The following is a 21,244-nucleotide window of genomic DNA, read 5'->3' on the forward strand; positions in this document are numbered from 1 at the left end:
CGAATTTGACGAGCATTGCAATTTGAATTAAAATTGACCTTAGGACGTAAAACGTTTTGAATGCGAATTAAACTAATTCGAACTAGTTAATGCGAATCGAGTTTGAATTACGTGTGAACTCAGCATTATATTGTAGACCCTGTTTATATTAAACGATTCAACACTATAAACTACAAGACTAATGTTACCCTGCCATATACAAACAATGTATTAGTCGTAGTCGACTATAATGTTGAGTTCACACGTAAATCGAATTCGAATTTGAAATTATATAATTGCAAATATAAATAGTAAAATATTTGTATTTTCATGCTATAGTTCGTTTCTGTGTGTGTTATATTTTAATGTTGTGTTTCTGTTGTGTCATAGTTCTCCCCTTATATTTGATGGGTTTCCCTCAGTTTTAGTTTGTAACCCGGATATTTTTTTTCTCAATCGATTTATGATGAACAGCAGTATATTACTGTTGCCTTTATTTAACGGCACAAAATTATTTCTTAAAATTTCTACAAAATTATTATTTAAAACATGGGCATTTATATCTCTCATGCATAGTTTTTAGAGTAAAACGTATACACACCAAACATAAGAAAGATGATGTCAATAACAATCAATCAATCACGCCTAATGTGTCGGCTTTAGATAACTTTTCATTGGATCAGAGTGAGGTTTATTCAACAAAGTATGGTAATCCCATCCAAAAACAAATCATTGTACCTAAGTTTCAGCCTTTTGAAGAAGGAAGCACAAAGTTTCTTTTTTTTGTCACATTTTATGCTCATCAAAACACTTTTAGAAATCTCCCAATTATATCTTTTATCTAGTCATTATTTTTTTTAAACATGTTTTTAGAGCCAGGTTGTCCATTTGTTCTGTATATCAAGAAAATGACGCATATTAAAATAGCTGACTTAACAACCAGTACACCACCTTTATTACCAAATTTCCAGACGGACGTAGTCGGAATTCCCACAAGTATTATAGGAAGGTCCCCATACCCTATATAAAACATATAACTTTTAAAATTCTTATCACAGGCATTATACGACATGCAATTTAATTTAATCTGCCTTGTTTTATCTTGCATTTTTGCATCAGGTATTTATTTATAACTAAGTGAACATAATGCTATCTTAATTTTTTATTTTACTGTTATTGCATATTGCATCTGCATGCGTTATTCAAAACAAAATCGAGCAGTATTTTATATAATTTTTTTCGTTTTTTATTTTCGTTTTTTATTTATGCTGAAATTATTTTGAAAATCTTATAAAAGTGAATTAACCAATCTCAATATATACATTTTAACATTTATATATTTGCAACTAGCTTCTAAATAAGTGTGACTTTCATATATTCATACTTATATGCCTGAATTTTTTATACAATATTTTTTTCTTTCGTCAAGATATGTTGTATCAATGTTTTTAGTACAAATGATGATTATGTTTGTAATATTCCAGTGTTTTCCGCTATATGTCACTCTGATTCACAGTGTCCAGCTGGCTTTCACTGTTGTAAAGGAACCGAATGGTGTTGTGCGAGCGGTTACGCGTGCACAGGTACAGCAGAATGTCGTTTAGAAGCACTGTCTGCTGGGTATGTCTTTTACCATCATATGCTATATATAGTTTCCTCATAATTCAGACTTCTATTATTTTCAGGTGGGAAGGTCTTTTACATTCATATCACATATAATATACTGTCCTCATAATTCGATATTTTTTTTCATTCGCAAACAATTAAAAATCATGTTTGCGGTCAATACTGTTGCTTCTAAACGAAATATACTATTTTATATAAAAAAAAAAAAGATAATCACCATGGCTGGATCTATGACTTTTATATGTGCTAAACAAGCTGACGCAAATAGCACAAAACATATGAGCATATTTGCATCCATTTAAATTGAGAACTGTAATGTGCATACAGATACCTCAACAATTACTATGTTTATTTTTTCCTGATATTCTATTTTAATCATGGCGTAGGGTAGATTTCGCCAACAAATTAAAGTTATCTATGTTATCCTGTTAGTTTTCTCGTAGCGTATTCCATCTAATTAAAAAAAATATATTAAAATTTATACATCAGATAACTTTAAATTTTTATTTATCATTTCAATCACTGAGGAGGGATGAAAACTCTGACATATTACCTATTTTTTCATAAATAATAATATTTCTTTAAGTTTATTAAGGATTTTTACACATAAAGGATATTGAGGTAGGGTCAGTTTCACCTAAATTTCTCTTAACCAAAGAAAGTAATAAGTGAAAACTGCTCTAAACATACTGTCAATCAAAGTCTGATAAGTCTATATAATGCACATAAATCTCTTATGTGAAATGCTTATTTCTTGATATTCCAGGTATGTTGTTGTTAAGAATTTATTCGACTTATTCGGTCCTAAAATTATTTATCATTGGTATACGAAATTGATAAAATATATCGTATAGAAAGATGATTATCATAACCGCACACACATGCTTTGTTAGTGTGCACAATTCTACTACTAGTACATATATTCCTGATTATATATCATGATTTGTTTTTTTATATATATTATATTGGGTACTAAATGTATTTATGTCCTCCACTTACACGATTCCATTGTTTGGACATACTGTCCTTTCCTTATGTAGACGAAACGCGCGTCTGGCGTACTAAATTATATTCCTGGTACCTTTGATAACTATTTCAAACATTTCGCCATTGTTTTTTTTTTTTTAGAACGATAGCTGGTATTGTGATAGGAGTACTAGTAGTTGTCGGTGGTGTAGCTGCAGTAGTAGCAGTACTAGTTTACATAAAGTATTTCCGTGAGTAGATTACAAATTGTTATTGTGCACATAGTTTTAAAGCTTATTAAAAAACAATTTGGTCGTTCACTTGATTATTTTCAGTACAGAATCATCTTTTATTAATGGTTAGTTAAGTGTTTAATCATGGAAATTTGGCCGAACTTTTCAAGATAATCTTTTACAAAAGCAAACGTTGCAAACTTTGGAAATAAGAATATTGTATCTTAGCTCTGTAAGTTTAGTTATTAAGCAAATGGTTGGTTATACCTTTTTAAAATACTCTTTGGAAAAAAAAGATATAAATTGTTTTGTATTCTGTGACTTCTCCAAAGCTTTTGACAAAGTTTGGCATAGGGGTCTTATATATAAAATGAAAGCTTATGGTGTTGACGGAAACGTATTGAATTGGTTTCAGGATTATCTACACGACAGAAAACAGAGAGTAGTATTAAATAACTCGTCTTCTTCCTTCTGTAATGTCTCAGCTGGTGTCCCCCAGGGATCAGTTCTGGGCCCTCTTCTCTTTGTCTTATATATTAATGATATTGCTGATAAGCTTACTTCACTGTGTCGGCTATTTGCTGACGACACATCATTCAACTATTCTGGTAACGATGGAGAACAGATTAGATCTGTTATTGATCGCGACTTGAAAGAGCTGGATGTTTGGTCTTCTAAATGGCTTATGTCATTCAACCCAGATAAAACCGAAATTATGATTTTTTCAAATATTGAGACTCCAGACCTCAGCTTTTCCTTAAATGGTAAAAATATACCTTTAAGTACATCTCATAAGCACCTGGGAGTTAATTTCAGTAGTGACGCAAAATGGAACAATCATATTGAAAGTATAATTACAAGTGTAAAGAAACACTTAAATGTTTTACGTAAACTTAAATATCGATTATCTCGAAATAATTTAGAAAAACTATACTTAGTTTTTATTAGACCCATTTTCGAATATGCCACGGAAGTGTGGGATAATTGTGGAATAGGCTACTCAAATAAATTAGAAAATTTACAATTGGAGGCCGCAAGAATAGTAACAGGTCTACCAATATTTACAAAAACTGAAACTTTATATTCTGAGGTTGGCTGGGAATCTCTTTTTGAAAGAAGAAGAAGAAGAAAATTACAGATGTTTTATAACATGAACCAAAAGCATGCACCAGAATATCTATGTAATCTTGTACCTCCTTGTGTACAAAGTACAACCAACTACCCGTTGCGAAATGGTCAAGATATTATTGTTCCATTTTGTAGACTTTCCCTTACTACTGAATCGTTTATTCCCTCTACTATACGTGAATGGAATAAACTTGATCCAAAAATTCGCAGTGTCGACTCTATTTCTAAATTTAAGAAAGAATTAAAAAACGATAGTCTAGTATGTAAAATTGAAACGTTTTATTTGTACGGCCCAAGGAAATTAAATATTATCTTAACGCAATTGCGATGTTCTGCTTCATCCTTAAACAATGACCTATTTAGAGCTAACATTATAAATGATCCCTCTTGTCATTGTGGGTCCGATATTGAGGATGTCTACCATTACTTCTTCGTTTGCCCAAAATACACATTATGTAGGAAAAACTTATTCGATAACCTTAACTGGCTATCTGAAAACTTTGTTTTAGATACAAAACTATTAATTTGCGGACACTTGGAACTTTCGAATGAACAAAATATTCAAATTTTCAAACATGTTCAGAATTACATAAAAAGGTCAAACAGATTTCTTATGCCTTGATAGAGCGTTATTATTGCTGACACAGGACGTCATCGTTGCCATCAATCCACAAGTCATCGTCACAGAAGTATACGATTTTTCAAATTTTCTTTTTCCTTTTTTACTTTGTCTCCTCTTTGTTCACCTATGAAAGCTAGTATTATATTGTATAAACTGTTTGTTTTATATGCATGTCCATTATATTATACTATTATTGTAACTTTATATTGTATTATGGAGAAGACTTCATAAGTATGATTTACTTGTGTCTAATCCATTTTGCTTTAATTCAGCAAATAAAATATGTTTAAACTAAACTAAAGGCGAATATTTGAAATCCTGCAGAATCTAAGAAAGGTACTCAGTTAAAACTGAAAAAATCTTACCTGTCAAGAAACAAAAAAAATAATAATAAGCTCAAACCAACGATCCAGCACATAAGCCTTCCCCTGACTTCTTAGTGCAGATAATCGCAAAATCTGGTGATTGCATGTATTCCGATTAATTAACGAAGATTTTTTTTAAGTAAGCCATAAGTCATATTCGTAAGAAAAACAAAATGGAACGTCGACAAGTTGTTTCTGCAACGCGGGTAAAAAGAAGGAGTATCGTGATTTACTTCTACATGCCTGTTCGGATTTTGAATTAAAGAGAAATACGTATTTCCCTTTTTTTTTTTGTAATCGTGTGGTGATAGGTTGAACAAATCTGTGGCTAAGCACTACTATATTGGACTGATGATACCATATGAAACAGGTGGTTGTTTTTGAATGTAAAGTGATATAATATTTGTAAACGGATTTCAAAAATTTATATCATCTTCAAAATGTATTTTATGTAATCGTAATATTTCAGTACGAACGATTTAAATAGGAGCGTTACGGAAAAATGTTTAATCACATTTAACCCAAAATTGACTTTTAAGTAGTACTATCTTTTTTATTCTTTTCATCTGTGGAAATTTTAAAACAGTTTAAGATTCGCATTTCATTTAAATTGTCACAATATATATAAGGACAAGTTATTACTATGTTTGTCTTCAAACTATCACAGGTGTCTTTGCATAGAAGTGAAACTATAATTTTATTTTTGTGCAAATGGTTTCGTCTTTTTAGCGCAAATGAAATGCAAATTTGTGAAAATGAAAAAAAACATTACTATTGATAACACACAAAATATATAATTGCCTCAATAAAAATGTAATTTTTGAATCTGAAAAAAACTTCACTGCTATTTACAGGAAATAAAACATAAAGAAGCTGCTATGGGAAATGAAAGGCTTAAATGACACCAGAATGACGTCAACAAAGACAAAATATTTAATGTTTGGAAAATTGCAACTGAAACTTTGCTTTCAGTTATTGTTGTACTTTGATTAAACAAAAGTTTCAAAATACATAATATACTGTTATAAATGACTGGTCCCTTATTTTTGTTTGATAAATAAAAACTGATATTATATAAAGAACAAACTCTACATAAAAGGTACTAACTACAGATAAAGAGTGAGTTGCCTGTTCCACTAGTGATACGTTTCGTGTCGCTCATGGAAAATTAAATTTTTATTTTAATTCGATGACATGTGGCACTAGTTGTAAACACAAGCAAGAACAATTGGACGGGAGAATGGATACAACAATTGGAAAAATTCCGCTGTCGTGTTTGAAAAAAGTTATCAAAGATACCAGAATTATAATTTAAACGCCAGACGCATGTTTCGTCCACATAAGACTCATTAGTGATGCTCCGATCAAAAACGTTATAAAGTCAAACAAGTACAAAGTTGAACATATATGGTCTATAATGACCAACTAAGTTATGATAGCGTTTGTAATCTCTGTAGAAAAGTACTTAAACTTTAACATTAACACTGGTTAAATATAAGCTTCCTGGTGAACTATAAAACCAGGGATTATAGATAACAAAACACAAGTACCATAACAATAATAAATAACGCCATTGTATCAAAGCTACACAGTTATTGAGGGCACAATTAAAGTACTTAAAGTTAAAGGACTAACTAGGTTTTCATGTTACATCATAGGATGAGTGCGTATCGTTCAAAGTGTCAGTTGATGTTTCCCGTACCGCAGACAACATGTAAAGGTCAAGTTACAGTAAATAGGTTATGACACAGGTTTTACATGTGTTTATACTAAAAATCCGAAATTCATTAATTTATCTCAATTATTTTCTGAAATACATTTGGATGAACACTTCAATCCACTATTTTCTTCTTAAAAAAAACCCTGTACCAAGTCACGTATTGAATTTTCCTCGAATTCAGTATGTAAACTCATCATAAACACCAGGATTGAAAATTTGTACTTGCAACAGACGTGAGTCTTGTCAACAAAAGACTCATCAGTGACGCTCTAATAAAAAAAAGTCTAAAAGTTCAAATACAGTACGAATCTGAAGATCCATGTTGAATTTTGCTCGAGTTCAGTATTTTTGTGATTTTACTTTTTCAATAAGTATGAAGATTTGAACAGAAGTACACTCGTACAATTATAAATAAAACATTTCTAAATATTGTCTTAAAGCCGTAAAATCTATGGAAACCCATAAAAATGCTTAAAAACATATTTAATTTGTTACTACAGAGTTTTCCGTTTGACAGATATAAAATAATGATATGTTCACCGATTTTATTTTATGTATTTACGCTTCAGTTTTGCTGTTGGCCGCGACAAGCGTTAACATCAAGAGTACGCTTATTACGACATTTTATTACATTTCCCCCCACCACAACATTTCGTTGATTGATATATATACCCCCAACGAAATTTGTTTTAAAAAAATTTGCGAAAAAAAGAATTGAGAGTAATGGCCTGCTAAAATATATGGGCAATTAAAAAAAGAAAAAAACAGAGAAAAATGGCGCAAAAAGATAATTACCAAAACTCCATTCCAGACCAATATTTATGCACTAAGTATAGTGACAGTTGTTTTGACCAGGTTATAGATATATTTTGCGTGCATGCAATGAAACAGTTTGTCAAATGAAACAGTTTAACTTCCAAGTTTGTTTTTTTTAATTATTTTTTTGTTAGGATTCAACGTTACATAGAGGTATGCAAAATTTTACCAAGAGTTCGTGTTGAAGGCCATACTTTGGTCTATAATGGTTTACTTTTAAAAGTTGTGACTTGGATAGAGATTTATCTCCTTAGCACTCATGCCACATCTTCTTTTATCTATATATAAGACAATTTTACTGATTTGTAACCTTAACAATATCACCTGCCATTAATTCCTCAACAAGCAACGACTGGAAAAATAGGCAGTATTTGTATTTGATGTTTCAACCACAAACTCTTTTTCGATATTCCCTTCTTTCTATCTTATTTTCATATTTTTCCCTACTTTTAAGAACCCTATTAGTAATATATATATTATATATGGGACAATATTCATATTCGTGCTTACATTTCGTCCATTATTGTTACCATTGAGCTTTGCACGATGATTTCAATATGACTACGAGTTTGACGTAGTATAAATTACCGTTTCAAGCGATGAAGCTTTTGTTTGATAAGGGTTATTAACATAGATATTAGAATAAGTAGTAGGGTATGAGACAACTTTTCAAATAATAAGAATGTAAACAATTATATGGCATTATAACACCTCCAACAGTGACCAAAATCCACATTGAATAGTAAGCTTTTATAAACCCTGACATGATAAAACGGCAAACAATTCAAACAAAACAACGAACTGTAATTTGTGCTATAAACAAAGGAAAACCAAAATTTACATGACAGAAACCATCGACAACCGAATAGTTACCGATATGCATTTTCTAATTGGGTTACATAAATACATCCCCCGGAACAAGAAATTAAAAAAACAATAGACACAGCTACACCTGACTCGTTTTTAGACTGATACCACGAATTTGTCATCTCATCACCAGAATCTATGACAAGTGAGACCATTATCATTTTAAAATTACCATTTAAACGAACTTAGTGGCAATATACCAACTTCACCTGCTTTTCCCAACTCATTCTCTATTCGAGAGCTTGCAGCTGCTACTTATTCTTTGTTAAACGGGCCAACGTATCAGTGTCTTAGCAGAAAGTTAATGAACCAGGATAAATTACACCCGATGGTCCTGAAGTAAAGATTATAGGTACTGACGTTGATTTTCATCTTAATAACGTATTATAATGTTCTTTGACCTTTCTTTGTAAGTTGTTATGTTTTCTGTCTGGTTTTGTTTTGTTTTGGTTTTTTTTGGGGGGGGGGGGGTATATCCATTTGACCTGACTCTCTACTTATATGTCCCGATATTGTGTTTTTGTATTATGGTAAATGTATTCTTGTATTTCGTTTGTGATAATGTGCTTTATCTATATGCTTTTTTTGTTTTTTCTGTGTTGATATATTTTTTTTATTTTTTTATTCATAGTATTTAAAACTATATATATTACAATATTGATTGCTGTTCCTCTTTTTCTGACATTTTACGTATCATAGATATAGGAAGATGTGGTGTGAGTGCCAATGAGACAAATCTCCATCTAAATAACAATGTATGAAAGTAAACCATTATATGTAAATGCACGGCCTTCAACACGGAGCCTTGGCTCACACCGAACAACACGCTTTAAAGGTCCCAATATTACTAGTGTAAAACCATTCAAACGGGAAAACCAACGGTCTAATTGTCATGTCTGTTTGTTTTGTTCACACATTGTTGTCAATATATTTAATACGACTGTCATACAAGAGATAGGTTAAGCTCACTATAGATATAAAAAAAGAAGATGTGGTATGATTGCCAATGAGACAACTTTCCAACAGAGACCAAATGACACAGAAACTTACAGCTATAGGTCATCGTAAGGGGTTCAACAATGAGCTAAGCCCATACCACATAAAAAAGCAATAAAAGATCCCGAAATCACATGTGTAAAAGAATTCAAACGAGAAAACTAACGGCCTATTTAATGTTCAAACAAACCAAAAACAAATATTTAACAAAGTAGCAAACGACACCAACTGATTAACAGGCAACTGACTTCATGTGTTTGAGCTTTTGTATTAGTCATTTGTTTAGGGACTTTCTGTTTTTCTAATTTTTCCGGTGCTCTGTATGTTAGTTTTTTTTACCTTTTTTTTAATAGAGTAATGTCATAATTTTGCTGAACAATTGACAACAACCTTATTGTCGGACAAAGAAAACAAGATTACTAATTTCAAGGATGTTTAATTTTGTCCTATGATTTATTTTCTTTAAAAAATGTGTTTGATGTCATTGTTACAAATGTACCGCTATTTTTATCAAGGGTATATTTTATGGGGCCAATTTTGTAGAAAAGATAAACATGACAAGAAACTCAAACCTTTCTTCAAAGGAAATTTATTTTAGAAAGTCCATTTTGAAAAGTCAAAATTGTAAGTGGAAAATATGCAATACGTCCTTGTTGATTCATTATTATGGAATTTTGAAAACATCGATTTTTTTTTCTTTTAGATTTGAATAAGGTTGTTTAATGTAGAAGACTACGTGAGGAAATGCGCTTAGCTACACATGAGATATCTATATATTGAAAAAATTAAGGACAAAAACCAGTACTTTTGGAAATAGGGAATGTGTCAAAGGGCAATCCCGCAATCGGAGGCGGACTTCGATTGGTCCCTAAATAAAAATGTGTTCAATGAAAATGAACGTCACACTAAACTGCGAAACATATAAATGGAAAAATAACAAAAAAATACAAGACTAACAAAGGCCAGAGGCTCTTGACTTTGAACAGACTGATACTGTGGGGTTAAACATGTTTTGTGAGATCGCAACTCTCCTCATATATCTCTAGACAATGTAGAATAAACAAATACACATCAAAAGCACTGTTACCTGATAAATACAAAATAATTAGGTATTTATCCAGTATGACAGCTCGATAATGCTTTGAAATGTACATTTATGCTACACTATATTTGTTTCTGAAACAATCTTTTCAGAACAAACTGAAACTAATTTTATCTTATCCTGAATATGCATTAATATTAGTAACTGGATTCTTAATATCGTACGCTTTACCCGTATAGGCTTCAAGAATGATATTACGCTTTCATAGTCAACCAACGTCCAACGTATTTGTCGTTGTCGATTTTAAATAGGTTAATGCTATTTTCAAATACTAAAATGCGAGTAATAGTACATGTAATAACAATATTATTTATGTCAATCCCCCTCCCCTCCTTGCATTATAACTGATTTCTGAAATTTTGACATGAACAACTGTTTTGCACCAGAGGCGTATTTTGGCAATTGATGTTTCTTCACTGATACTAAATCGATGACAAAAGCGTAAGAAATGTTTTAGAAAAAAGTAAAATCACAAAATACTGAACTCCGAGGAAAATGCAAAAAGGGAAGTCCCTAATCAAATGGCAAAATCAAAAGCTCAAACACATCAAACGAATGGATAACAACTGTCATAATCTTGACTGTGAAGAGACATTTTCTTATGTAGAAAATGGTGGATTAAACCTGGTTTTAAAGCAAGCTTAACCTCTCACTTGTATAACAGTTGCATAAAATTCCAATATATAGACCATGCTGTGTGAACAAAACAAACAAACACAATAGGTAAACATATCAATAATAAGGGTAAAGTAGTCAAACATTGTGTTATCATCTTAATCAATCTAGAAACAAACACATATTTTAACCAACAGTAAAAGCCGATAAAACATATAAAAGACCAAAAGTGCAAGGAATATGAACTTCGGATAAAGGACTTCAATTCCAGTTTGAACTTATCATAGCAAATTAAAATATAAATATCTATATTTCCATGTCATCATCGAAGTACTGATTACTGGACAGGTGATAACCTCAGTGACTAACAGTCCGACAAGACCCTGTGGTACGTCATACCTTAACCATTTTAATGGAACCAATGTATTTCCTTTAGATTTATAATTTTGAATAAAGGAATTTATCTTTCTCTAACATAGCTTATAAAGTAAATACATACACAAAACATACCAAATATCATGTCAAAAATATTCAAGCAATTATACTAGTGTGTCAGTTTCAGAGAACGTTTCATTAAGACAGAATGAAGTTTGTTTTAACAAGTATGGTTATCCATTTTCCAATCAAAGTATTTGCATCTAAATTCCGCATTCTTTATTACAAATACGTTGGACGTTGGTCGGCTATGATATGCTGACTGCAGAAACATACCAATGTGTATTTGCTAACTAAAGCCATTATATAAGAAAGAACAAAAACTTAATTTCGTTGTCACAATTTATGCTCATCAAACACTTGGAAAGATCACTTAATTTCTCAAATGCAGTTTTGTATTTTCTATCTTTTATTATGTCATACATAATTTATCTGTACAATTTATTTGTATTAAAACAATTTCTAGTTGTTGACTTGTCAATTTGTACTGTATGTCACATTTAAAAACAAACTAAAGCAAACGACATTAGTTAACATAACTGTTAGAACCATATCCTTGTTAATTGTTAATCTATCGCAATGATTTATTATTGAGAGAGAAATTTCCAGAGGAAAGTATAAGGGATTTCCACATTTGTTATACGATGGTCCTCAATACCCTTTATAAAAACAGGTGGCTTTTAAAGCTTTGAACACAAACATCATACAACATGCATTCCACTTTAATTTGTCTTGTTTTACCTTGCATTTTTGCATCAGGTATTTATAAATATAGTTAAGTCAAAATAGTGACATATTTAATTTTCATTTCACTGTTTTTGCATACTGCATTTACACATGTTATTTAAAAACAAAGTCAAACTATGCAATTGTTGAATAATATTTTTGCATCATATTTGGTTTTATTTTAAATGTAATGCAGACAGCATTTTAACGATTATATAACTTAAAATGAAAAAGAACATGAATTTTAATGTGACACATATTAAGTACTAGTAATCTAAATTCATATATTTTAACATTTCATTATTTTTACTGGCGTATGGATAAGTGTTACTTGAATGTATTTATAATTATATTTATTATAGCTTATTACTATACATATACATTTTTTTTCATGTGTAGTCATCACAAAATGTTTGTCTCAATGTGTTCAGTACAAATGATGATAAGTTTTTAATATTTCAGTCTTTGCCGCTGTATGTCAATCTGATTCTCAATGTTTAAAAGGCTATCACTGTTGTAAAGGAACCATATGGTGTTGTCCGAGTGGTTACTCGTGCACGGGTACATCAACCTGTCTATCCGCTGGGTAGGTCTTTTTCTTTTACTGTCGCATATAAAATGATTTCCTCTTTATTCAGAACAGTGTTATTTTCATGGGCAAATAGTTAAAGATTATGTTTGGCATCAAAAATGGGCATGCCTTGATTCTAGCCTTTACTGTTTTATGTATGCTGACGTTAAGATAGCACAATACAAAGATTTTTCATCCCCAATCAGACATCTTTAAACTGATGTAATTCCAATCATCCTTCTTTAACTTTTAAAAATGAGGTACCAAAAGAAAGAAGAATAATCTTTCAAAAAGTGATAATTCCATTACGACATAATTATTACATAATTAATTGTTATGTACTTAGTTGCTATATTGTAAAGTCCATACTTGAATAATTTAACTTTTTGTTATTCATAGCATCCCAAAATATAGATTCTTGCACAAAACAGTTTGACCTCCAAAACTGTGTCTCAGATTTTTCCTATTGTATTTCATTTAAGAATTGAATGCTCTTTTTTGTAAATTTATTGGGGTGTAAAAGCGCTGACCGAAGTATATTTTGTATCAAGCGCGGAAGCGCTTCATACTAAAAATGTGCGCACGGTCAACGCTTTTACAACCCTATAAAGTTACAAAAAAAAAGCATTCAATACTAATAATTACATTTTTTCCTGTAGGATCCTGAAAACACGCCTTTTATCAAGTTTTTATTTCATTTACCTGTGCACTTTATTGTGGGACCTCGTGTCATCATGAATGAAAAGTTTTATTGTATGATACAACTGCTTAAGGAATAATACGTGATGTACAGTTAGCCAATCAGAATAACGTATTATAGTGAAACATACATTTAATGTAATTATTCTCTCATAAATCTTCAATGAAGTTTACAACATCAATTCATATGAGATCACTAAATTCAATTGGGTATAAAATTTGTTCTATTGATGTTTTTGGAAATCTGAGTAACTGTTTTGGAGGTCAAGCTGTGTTGTACAAGAATCTATTAAATATTTTGGGATGCTATGAAGGACAAAGATAAAATTCATTCAATAGTGAACATCACAATATAGCAACTAATCACATGACAATTAATTATGTAATAATTATGTCATAATGAAATTATCACAATTTTAAAGATTAATCTTTTTTCTTTCTTTTGGTACCTCATTTAAAAATATAAAGAAGGATGAAATGAATTACATCAGTTTAAAGTTGTCTGATTGGGAGTGACAAAATCTTTGTATTGTGCTACCTTAATATGCATAAACATACATCTAAAACACATTCAAAGTATTTGACTTCTTTCAACAAAAGGACTGTATTTCGATACAGATTTAATGCTAATCTTTTTACGATATTTCATTTTACTCGTATTAGTGGAGTCTATTTTGTCTAATTTTAATTAAGTTGTGTGTGTTACTATGTTTCTGTCCCGTTTAGTATTATGTTTTACATTTTGATTTCTTGAAATGTAGATTGAAAACTTTGTTTTGTTCCAAAACAGAAACAACTGAGAAGGGTAAGAAAATGGCAACTTAGATCGATCATCCACTAGTATGTACATGAGCATATAATATTTCATTATCTTTGCTGATACGAGTGTTCGAAAAAAAAACCTGATTAGATAAAATAACAAATCGAGACAATTTCACTTGAATATATATACAACTCCTCTAAACATCAGCAAAAAATTGTTAGATCTGTAAATTTGCTTTCGCATATTTTTTATTATCCCTCGCTGGGATTCGAACTCGTGCTATTCAGATATTGTGACACTAAATCGCATGCACTGTATCCGACGCGCTAGACCACTCGACCACCTTGGCTTCAATAATAAAGCTTTCGGTGGCCGGGTGTTACCTTTCCACGTCAGTTTTAATCTAGCGTGGTAATACAGTACATGATATATAAGGCATGAAGATGAAATTGTTACAGATCAGCTGAAATATCTATTGTAAAGGTTTGCATTAATTTGTAGAATCCTTTACAAAATATTTCAGCTAATCTGTAAATATTTCCTATTCGTGCCTTATATACGCTAGTTTAAAACTGACGAGGAAAGGTAATTTTCTAAATTGAAAACAAAGTTCAAACCTATGATTGCGTGGGATAAAAATCTCAATTTTTATACGTGTGCATGTAAAACAAATTTCGTTGTAGAGGGGTCTAACTAAATACAACACAAACAACATTTTCCAAAAGACCAAAAGAGTGAAACGCATTTGGCTAACATGTAGAACAACTGATGTTCTTAAACCCATTGATGATTGCCAAATAAATTGATCACACGATGTAACGAAATGGATCTTATATTAATTTTATACCAAACAGAAAACAATAAACTTGCGGCAAAGATGGTTACCAAAAACATGTGGTGCTAATTTTTTTTATACCATATCCGCTTTAGACGAATTCAAATGGCATCTGGCGTATTAAATTATAATACTGGTACCTTTGATAACTATTTACACCACTGGGTCGATTACACTGCTGGTGGACGTTTCGTCCACGAGGATATCACCAGCCCAGTAGTCGACACTTCGGTGTTGACATGAATATCAATTATATGGTCATTTTTATAGATAGATTAGAATAGATTACCGTAAGCCCCAGTCCTGTAAATTTCCATTGCTTTCACGATGCTACTATGTCCTCAGTACGCTTCTACAACGATCCCGCTACGATAATACGACGTGTTCACCGCGCTTATTCTGCGACCTCACTACGCTTATCAAGATCTTTCTACGCTCATCACGTTCTCACTACGACCATACCACGAGTTATCCGATTGCAACACGATCTTACCACGCTTCTACTGCGCTTATAGCACGTTCTTACCACGATTATACTACGTTCATACTGCGATCTTACTACGTTCTCAGCAAAAACGTCAACATCGTGTTCCATATCAATACAGTTCCATTCCTTCTGTTTCTGATTAATACATAGATTTCTCTGAAACAATACAGGCATGCCACCAAAATCTACTAAAACACGTGGACGTGGTGGTAGGGGTTGATGTAGAGGCAAAGGGAGTTCTGATAGTAACAAATCCTGATCCAGCAGAGATGACGGACCGATCAATGCAACCTAAATTACAACCTATTGCTGGTTCATCAAGCTCAAATGACGATATTTTAGTGAACGATAGCAGAGATGACACACATGTGTCAATATTATTAGACATAGGAAAATGTGGTATGAGTCAATGAGACAACTTTCCATCCAAGTAACAATTCATATAAGTAAACCATTCTAGGTCAAGGTACAGTCTTCAACTAGAAACATTGGCTCACATCGAACAGCAAACTATAAAGGGCCCCCAAAATTACTAGTGTAAAACCATTCAAACGGGAAACCCAACGGTCTAATCTATATAAAAACGAGAAGCATGGTTGGGAAAATGAACAAGAAGTCCTTAATACAAACAGACAAACACAACCTTGAGAGATTTCATATATTTTATGTGAAATGACAATAATAATGAAAATCGTAGTATGAAAGTAGTGAGGTCGTAAGAAGAGCATGATGAGGACGGTAAGGGCGTGCTAGAATCGTACTGTGGTCATGAACAGCGTGGTGTAAACGTGGTATGGTCGTAGTGGAAGCGTAGTTGGGTCGCGTTGAGAACGTGATGGTCGTAGTGAGATCGTAATAACGTCGCTGTGAGATCGTAGCGCAGTCTCTCTGAATAGAATCACGCTTTCGCTACGCTCTCGCTACGATGGCACAGAGACCTTTGCGATCTTTCCACGACCTTAGTGCGCTCTCACTACGCTCCTACTACGACCTGTTTTCATCACGACCGCACCACGATTGTTTTGAACATGTTCAAAGTTGGCCACGCTCATCACGATCTTGAAGACCTTACTGCGACCTACACGATCGTATACGTACTACGATCATCAAAATTTGCATTTTTTTTTCGCAGATTGTAGTGCGATCGTGCCTAGTGGGACTGGGGTATAAGCCGTATTTGGCACAACTTTTTGGAATTTATGGTCCTCAATGCTCTTTTACTTTGTACTTGTTTGGCTTTATAACTATTTTGATCTGAGCGTCACCGATGAGTCTAATATAGACGAAATGCGCGTCTGGCGTACTAAATTATAAACTGGTACCTTTGATAACTATTTACACCACTGGGTCGATTCCACTGCTGGTGAACGTTTCATCCCCGAGGGTATCTCCAGCCCAGTAGTCAACACTTCGGTTTTGACATGAATATCAATTATATGGTCATTTTTATAAATTTCCTGTTACAAAACTTTGAATTTTCGAAAAACTAAGGATTTTTTTATCCCATGAATAGATTACCTTAGCCGTATTTGGCACAACTTTTTGGAATTTTGGATCCTCAATACTCTTTAACTTTGTACTTGTTTTGGCTTTATAACTATTTTTATATGAGCGTCACTGATGAGTCTTATGTAGACGAAACACGCGTCTGGTGTACTAAATTATAATCCTGGTACCTTTGCTAACTATATTCAGTGATGTTAGGGATCGAAGCAGTATTTGAAAGACCATATTATTTACCTCAATTTAGGATAGACTCTTGAGTTTTAAAGAGTCGAAATAGGATAAACGGGTTATATTAACTGGAGAAAAAATATAATACAAGCCCAAACGAAATAAATATAAACAAGTCGAAGTTGAAAACAGTTTAAACACTGCTGAGTGTCATTGACGATTGACAAATAAATTGATGACAAGGTGTAACAAAATGGATTTCTATATTAATTTAATAACAAGTAGAAAACAATAAACTTGCGGCAAAGATGGTATACCGCGACACGAGGTGCTAAAGTTTTTACACCATATCCGGATTTCGACAACTAATGTCCCTTCAGTGATGTTAAGGTTCGAAAAGTAATTGGAATGCCATTAAATTTATCTCAATTTAGGATAGACTCTTGAATTTTAAAGAGTCATAATAAGATGAACGGATTATATAAACTGGAGGGAAAATATAATACAAGCCCAAACGAAATAGATATAAACAAGTCTAAATTGAAAACAACATTCAAACCTATGATTGCGTTGGATAATTTTTTTTTATACGTGTGCATGTAACAAATTTCGTTGTAGAGGGGTCTAAATACAGCACGAACAACATTTTCCAAAAGACCAAAATAGTGAAAAAATATATTTTAACAAAACGCATTTGACTAACAGGTCGAACAACTGATGTTCTTAAGCCCTGCTATATATATGGATTCCGTTGTTTGGACATAAAATGTAAATAAGTATGTTGAATAGATAAGGGGAAAAGAAGATGGAAATTACTAAGGGGACATTCAAAACTCATAAGTAAAAAAAAACTGACAATACCATGGCAGCAAAACAAACAAACAAAAATCGACGAAGATTTGAACTGAACAGATCCACGTTACATAGAAAACAAAAGATCGAGCAACACGAATCTGACTAATCCCGAAGTTCAATGTGCTCCAGAGCAGTAAGCAGTTCTTATTTCGTCTGCATGTTGCGCCCGTTGTGTCATTAATGCAAGTATAAATCCGCTGATAAGGACGGGATTGTGGTTACGACAGTTGAAACATATCCACGATCATATCTGAGATAGAAATGTCTTAACGGTCAAAGAACTGGTGATTGCAACTAAAACATTCAAAGGAATGACTTTACCACATGGAATACTTTATTAAAAAGTTGACATGTAAATAACACATTCCATCAAGGAAATGCTGATAGCAACAGCTCACAATAGGGAAGGTTAATATATTGAATGTATACGTGTTTCATGTTGAAACAATATTGTATGAATCGAGTTTCCTTTTCAAACTTTCCGTCATGTTTTTTTTCTCAGGATGATTGCTGGTATTGTGATAGGAGTTTTAGTAGTTATCATAAGTGTAGCCGCAGTAGTCTACAAAAAATGTGTCCGTAAGTAAAACTATCATTTTAATTTTCGATTATAGTATATTTCGAATTCCACAAAACTTTAATGTGCACATATTGTTGCAATCTACTAAGTTAGCACAAAATAATTTGCTTGTCCGCTTAAAGACTGGTCTATTCATCTTTTTTTGTTTGTATTATTTCGTTTTAAAAACGTGTACGTCATTGGAGCTCTACTGTAAAGACGTTAGAGATTAATAACTTTTAAAGAACAACGTAGAAAAAAAAATAGAATATGAATATTGTGACTATACACTTTAGTTTTCATTAAGTGACATAAAACAAATAGTAAATGGGAGAATTGTATTGAATTTTGATAATTATATGCAATCAAATTCTCAAAATAAGGATAAGGAATTCATCAACTTTATAAAAAATAGAAACAAACATTAATAAAGGCCATTTTTGATTGAGAACATTGCATTTAATGATATATGTAGGTCGGTCTCCGAAACAGCATGCAGCATTGAGTGTTCACTATAGAAATAAGTAAAAGTTCAATCATAATGATTTAACTCATTTAGATCACATTGTTTGTATTTTTGTTTATGTTGAATCAAACTTTATTGATGTTTACAGGAAATACAGCATAAAGAAGCCGCATAGAAAAGCGAAAGGATGAAATTACATAAGAATGACATTTGTAAAGATTTTTCGTTTGACAACTAACTACAACTCTGCGTTCTTTTATAGAAGTACATTTAATAAAACAAAAGTTTCTAAATGTATTTTATACTTCAGTTTAATAAATAACTTGTCCCTTTATGTATGTGATCAACTGAGATAAATATGTACATATAGCATAAAAGTCAATAAGACAGCAAACACTTATCTTTTACAACCAAAAAAGTCACCTAGAGATCACCACACATTACATTGAATAGAACAACTTCACAACATTTTAAAAAAATGGGTAGAAAAAGAGAGGCAAAAATACCAAATGGACATTCAAACTCGCATGTCGAAAATAATCTGACAACAGCATGGCCAAAAATGAAAAAGACATACAGATAAACAACAGTACAAAAAACGCAACATATAAAAAGACTGAGAAATAAGAACCTCACAAAAACATCGGGTTGGTCAACTCGTGAAGTCATCTTTTGTCGTAAAGATTTGTTTTCAACCGAACTTCATTGTCAATTCTAAATGCAAGTCAATTTACGAGGAAAACTTAACTGTATCTCTTATCTCAAGTTCTATAGGATAGATGCGTTCAACATGGTCACCAAATTTTGAATCATTTAGTGAGAGGACATTTTATACCGATTCATAGCGCAAAGTGAAGGAAAGGATACTGCTAACTACTTTTTTTCAAAGACTTTCATGTATGAAACAGCATCATATGAATAAATGAACAAGTCGGCAAAATAAGAGCACAATTGTTTCCATGGTAATGCTAAATTTTTGTTGAACATAACAAATATGACGTCAATCAAGAAATCAAGCATTTTGATAATGTCAATAGTTATCAAAGGTATCAGGATTATAATTTAATACGTCAGACGCGCGTTTCGTCTACATAAGACTCATCAGTGACGCTCAGATCTAAATGATTATAAAGCCCAAAAAGCAGATATTTTTGGTTGGAATCGAAGTTCCTCTTTAAGACCAGATACTTTTATATGTGTTGGCCATTAGTTTTGATGAAACAAAGCAGGACAAACTCTTTCAATTAGTATTTTTAGTTTTGAATGGATTAATACTTGTGAATTGTGTACAAAAGTCAATTGTTTTAATACTTTTGCAATTTAAGATAAGATAGAATGAAATTCAAAACAGTGTGGCTGTGGCCATTGATTGACACATTAAATTCATCCATTGACTGGGTCAATTTAGGTGAACGTTTGTATGTAACGAACACTGCTTACTATGTACTTTTTAAAGACACTTAAACTATGGGGTCACCAAAGGTTCTCAACACTTTAATAAAGTAATTCGAAAAATTAATCAGAAATAACACGATGTTTTGATTTATATCAATTACATAAATCAAAACATATAGGATTAATTTTTCGAATTATTTTATAATTAAAGCCGTTAAGAAACCTTTGGTGACCCCACAGTTTACATTATCGTAGGTACGTCGTGAACAGTGGTCGTTACAAACAAACGTTCACGTAAGTTGTCCCAGTCAATGGATGAATTTAATGTGTCGATCAATCAATGGCCACAGCCACACTGTTTTGAATTTCATTCTAAGACAACTTTATTAACCAAATTTAAAATTTTAAAATTAGAGCCATACAATCATATCGTCGCTGTTATGCAAAAACCTCGTATCTCAATATTTTGCGGAAATCTTTTTATCGATTATTTAGAATTAAATATGTATGTTCCACTATATGCGAAAATATCTGACCTTCTAACCAATCATCAACCCGAATTCTGACATGTGACGAAAAAGTGTAGTCGGATTGGTGAGACATTTTGTTGTGCAAAAATATCGTATCTCAAAAGAAAAAAATTTTGCACGGCAGCTGACATTATTACAGGTACAGTTTTATCAATTTTAGGTTCTCAAAGCTAATATATTAGCTTAAAAATAATGAAAATACAATATAGGTGCA

At 32.1% G+C, this 21,244-nt stretch overlaps 1 protein-coding gene across 1 annotated transcript; it reads left to right on the forward strand.

Annotated features, from left to right (window-relative positions):
- Nucleotides 1-887: 887 nt before the first annotated feature.
- Nucleotides 888-19,428, forward strand: LOC139515447 (uncharacterized). The gene is made up of 6 exons (XM_071305016.1): nt 888-975; nt 1,464-1,599; nt 2,734-2,822; nt 12,659-12,782; nt 18,583-18,659; nt 19,254-19,428. The coding sequence occupies exons 1-6, from the start codon at nt 888-890 to the stop codon at nt 19,265-19,267; spliced, it is 528 nt and encodes a 175-aa protein (XP_071161117.1). The 3' UTR covers nt 19,268-19,428.
- The last annotated feature ends 1,816 nt before the right edge of the window (nt 19,429-21,244 follow it).

This window comes from Mytilus edulis, chromosome 3 (assembly GCF_963676685.1).
Source record: "Mytilus edulis chromosome 3, xbMytEdul2.2, whole genome shotgun sequence".
In the NCBI taxonomy this organism is placed as follows: domain Eukaryota; kingdom Metazoa; phylum Mollusca; class Bivalvia; order Mytilida; family Mytilidae; genus Mytilus; species Mytilus edulis.

Excerpts from the sequence above, each read along its gene's own strand:
- LOC139515447 (XM_071305016.1), top strand. The coding sequence starts at position 888 with ATGACGCATATTAAAATAGCTGACTTAACAACCAGTACACCACCTTTA. Across the intron at positions 976-1,463 it reads CGTAGTCGGAATTCCCACAA|TGTTTTCCGCTATATGTCAC; the intron begins GTATTATAGGAA and ends GTAATATTCCAG. Across the intron at positions 2,823-12,658 it reads AGTTTACATAAAGTATTTCC|TCTTTGCCGCTGTATGTCAA; the intron begins GTGAGTAGATTA and ends TTAATATTTCAG.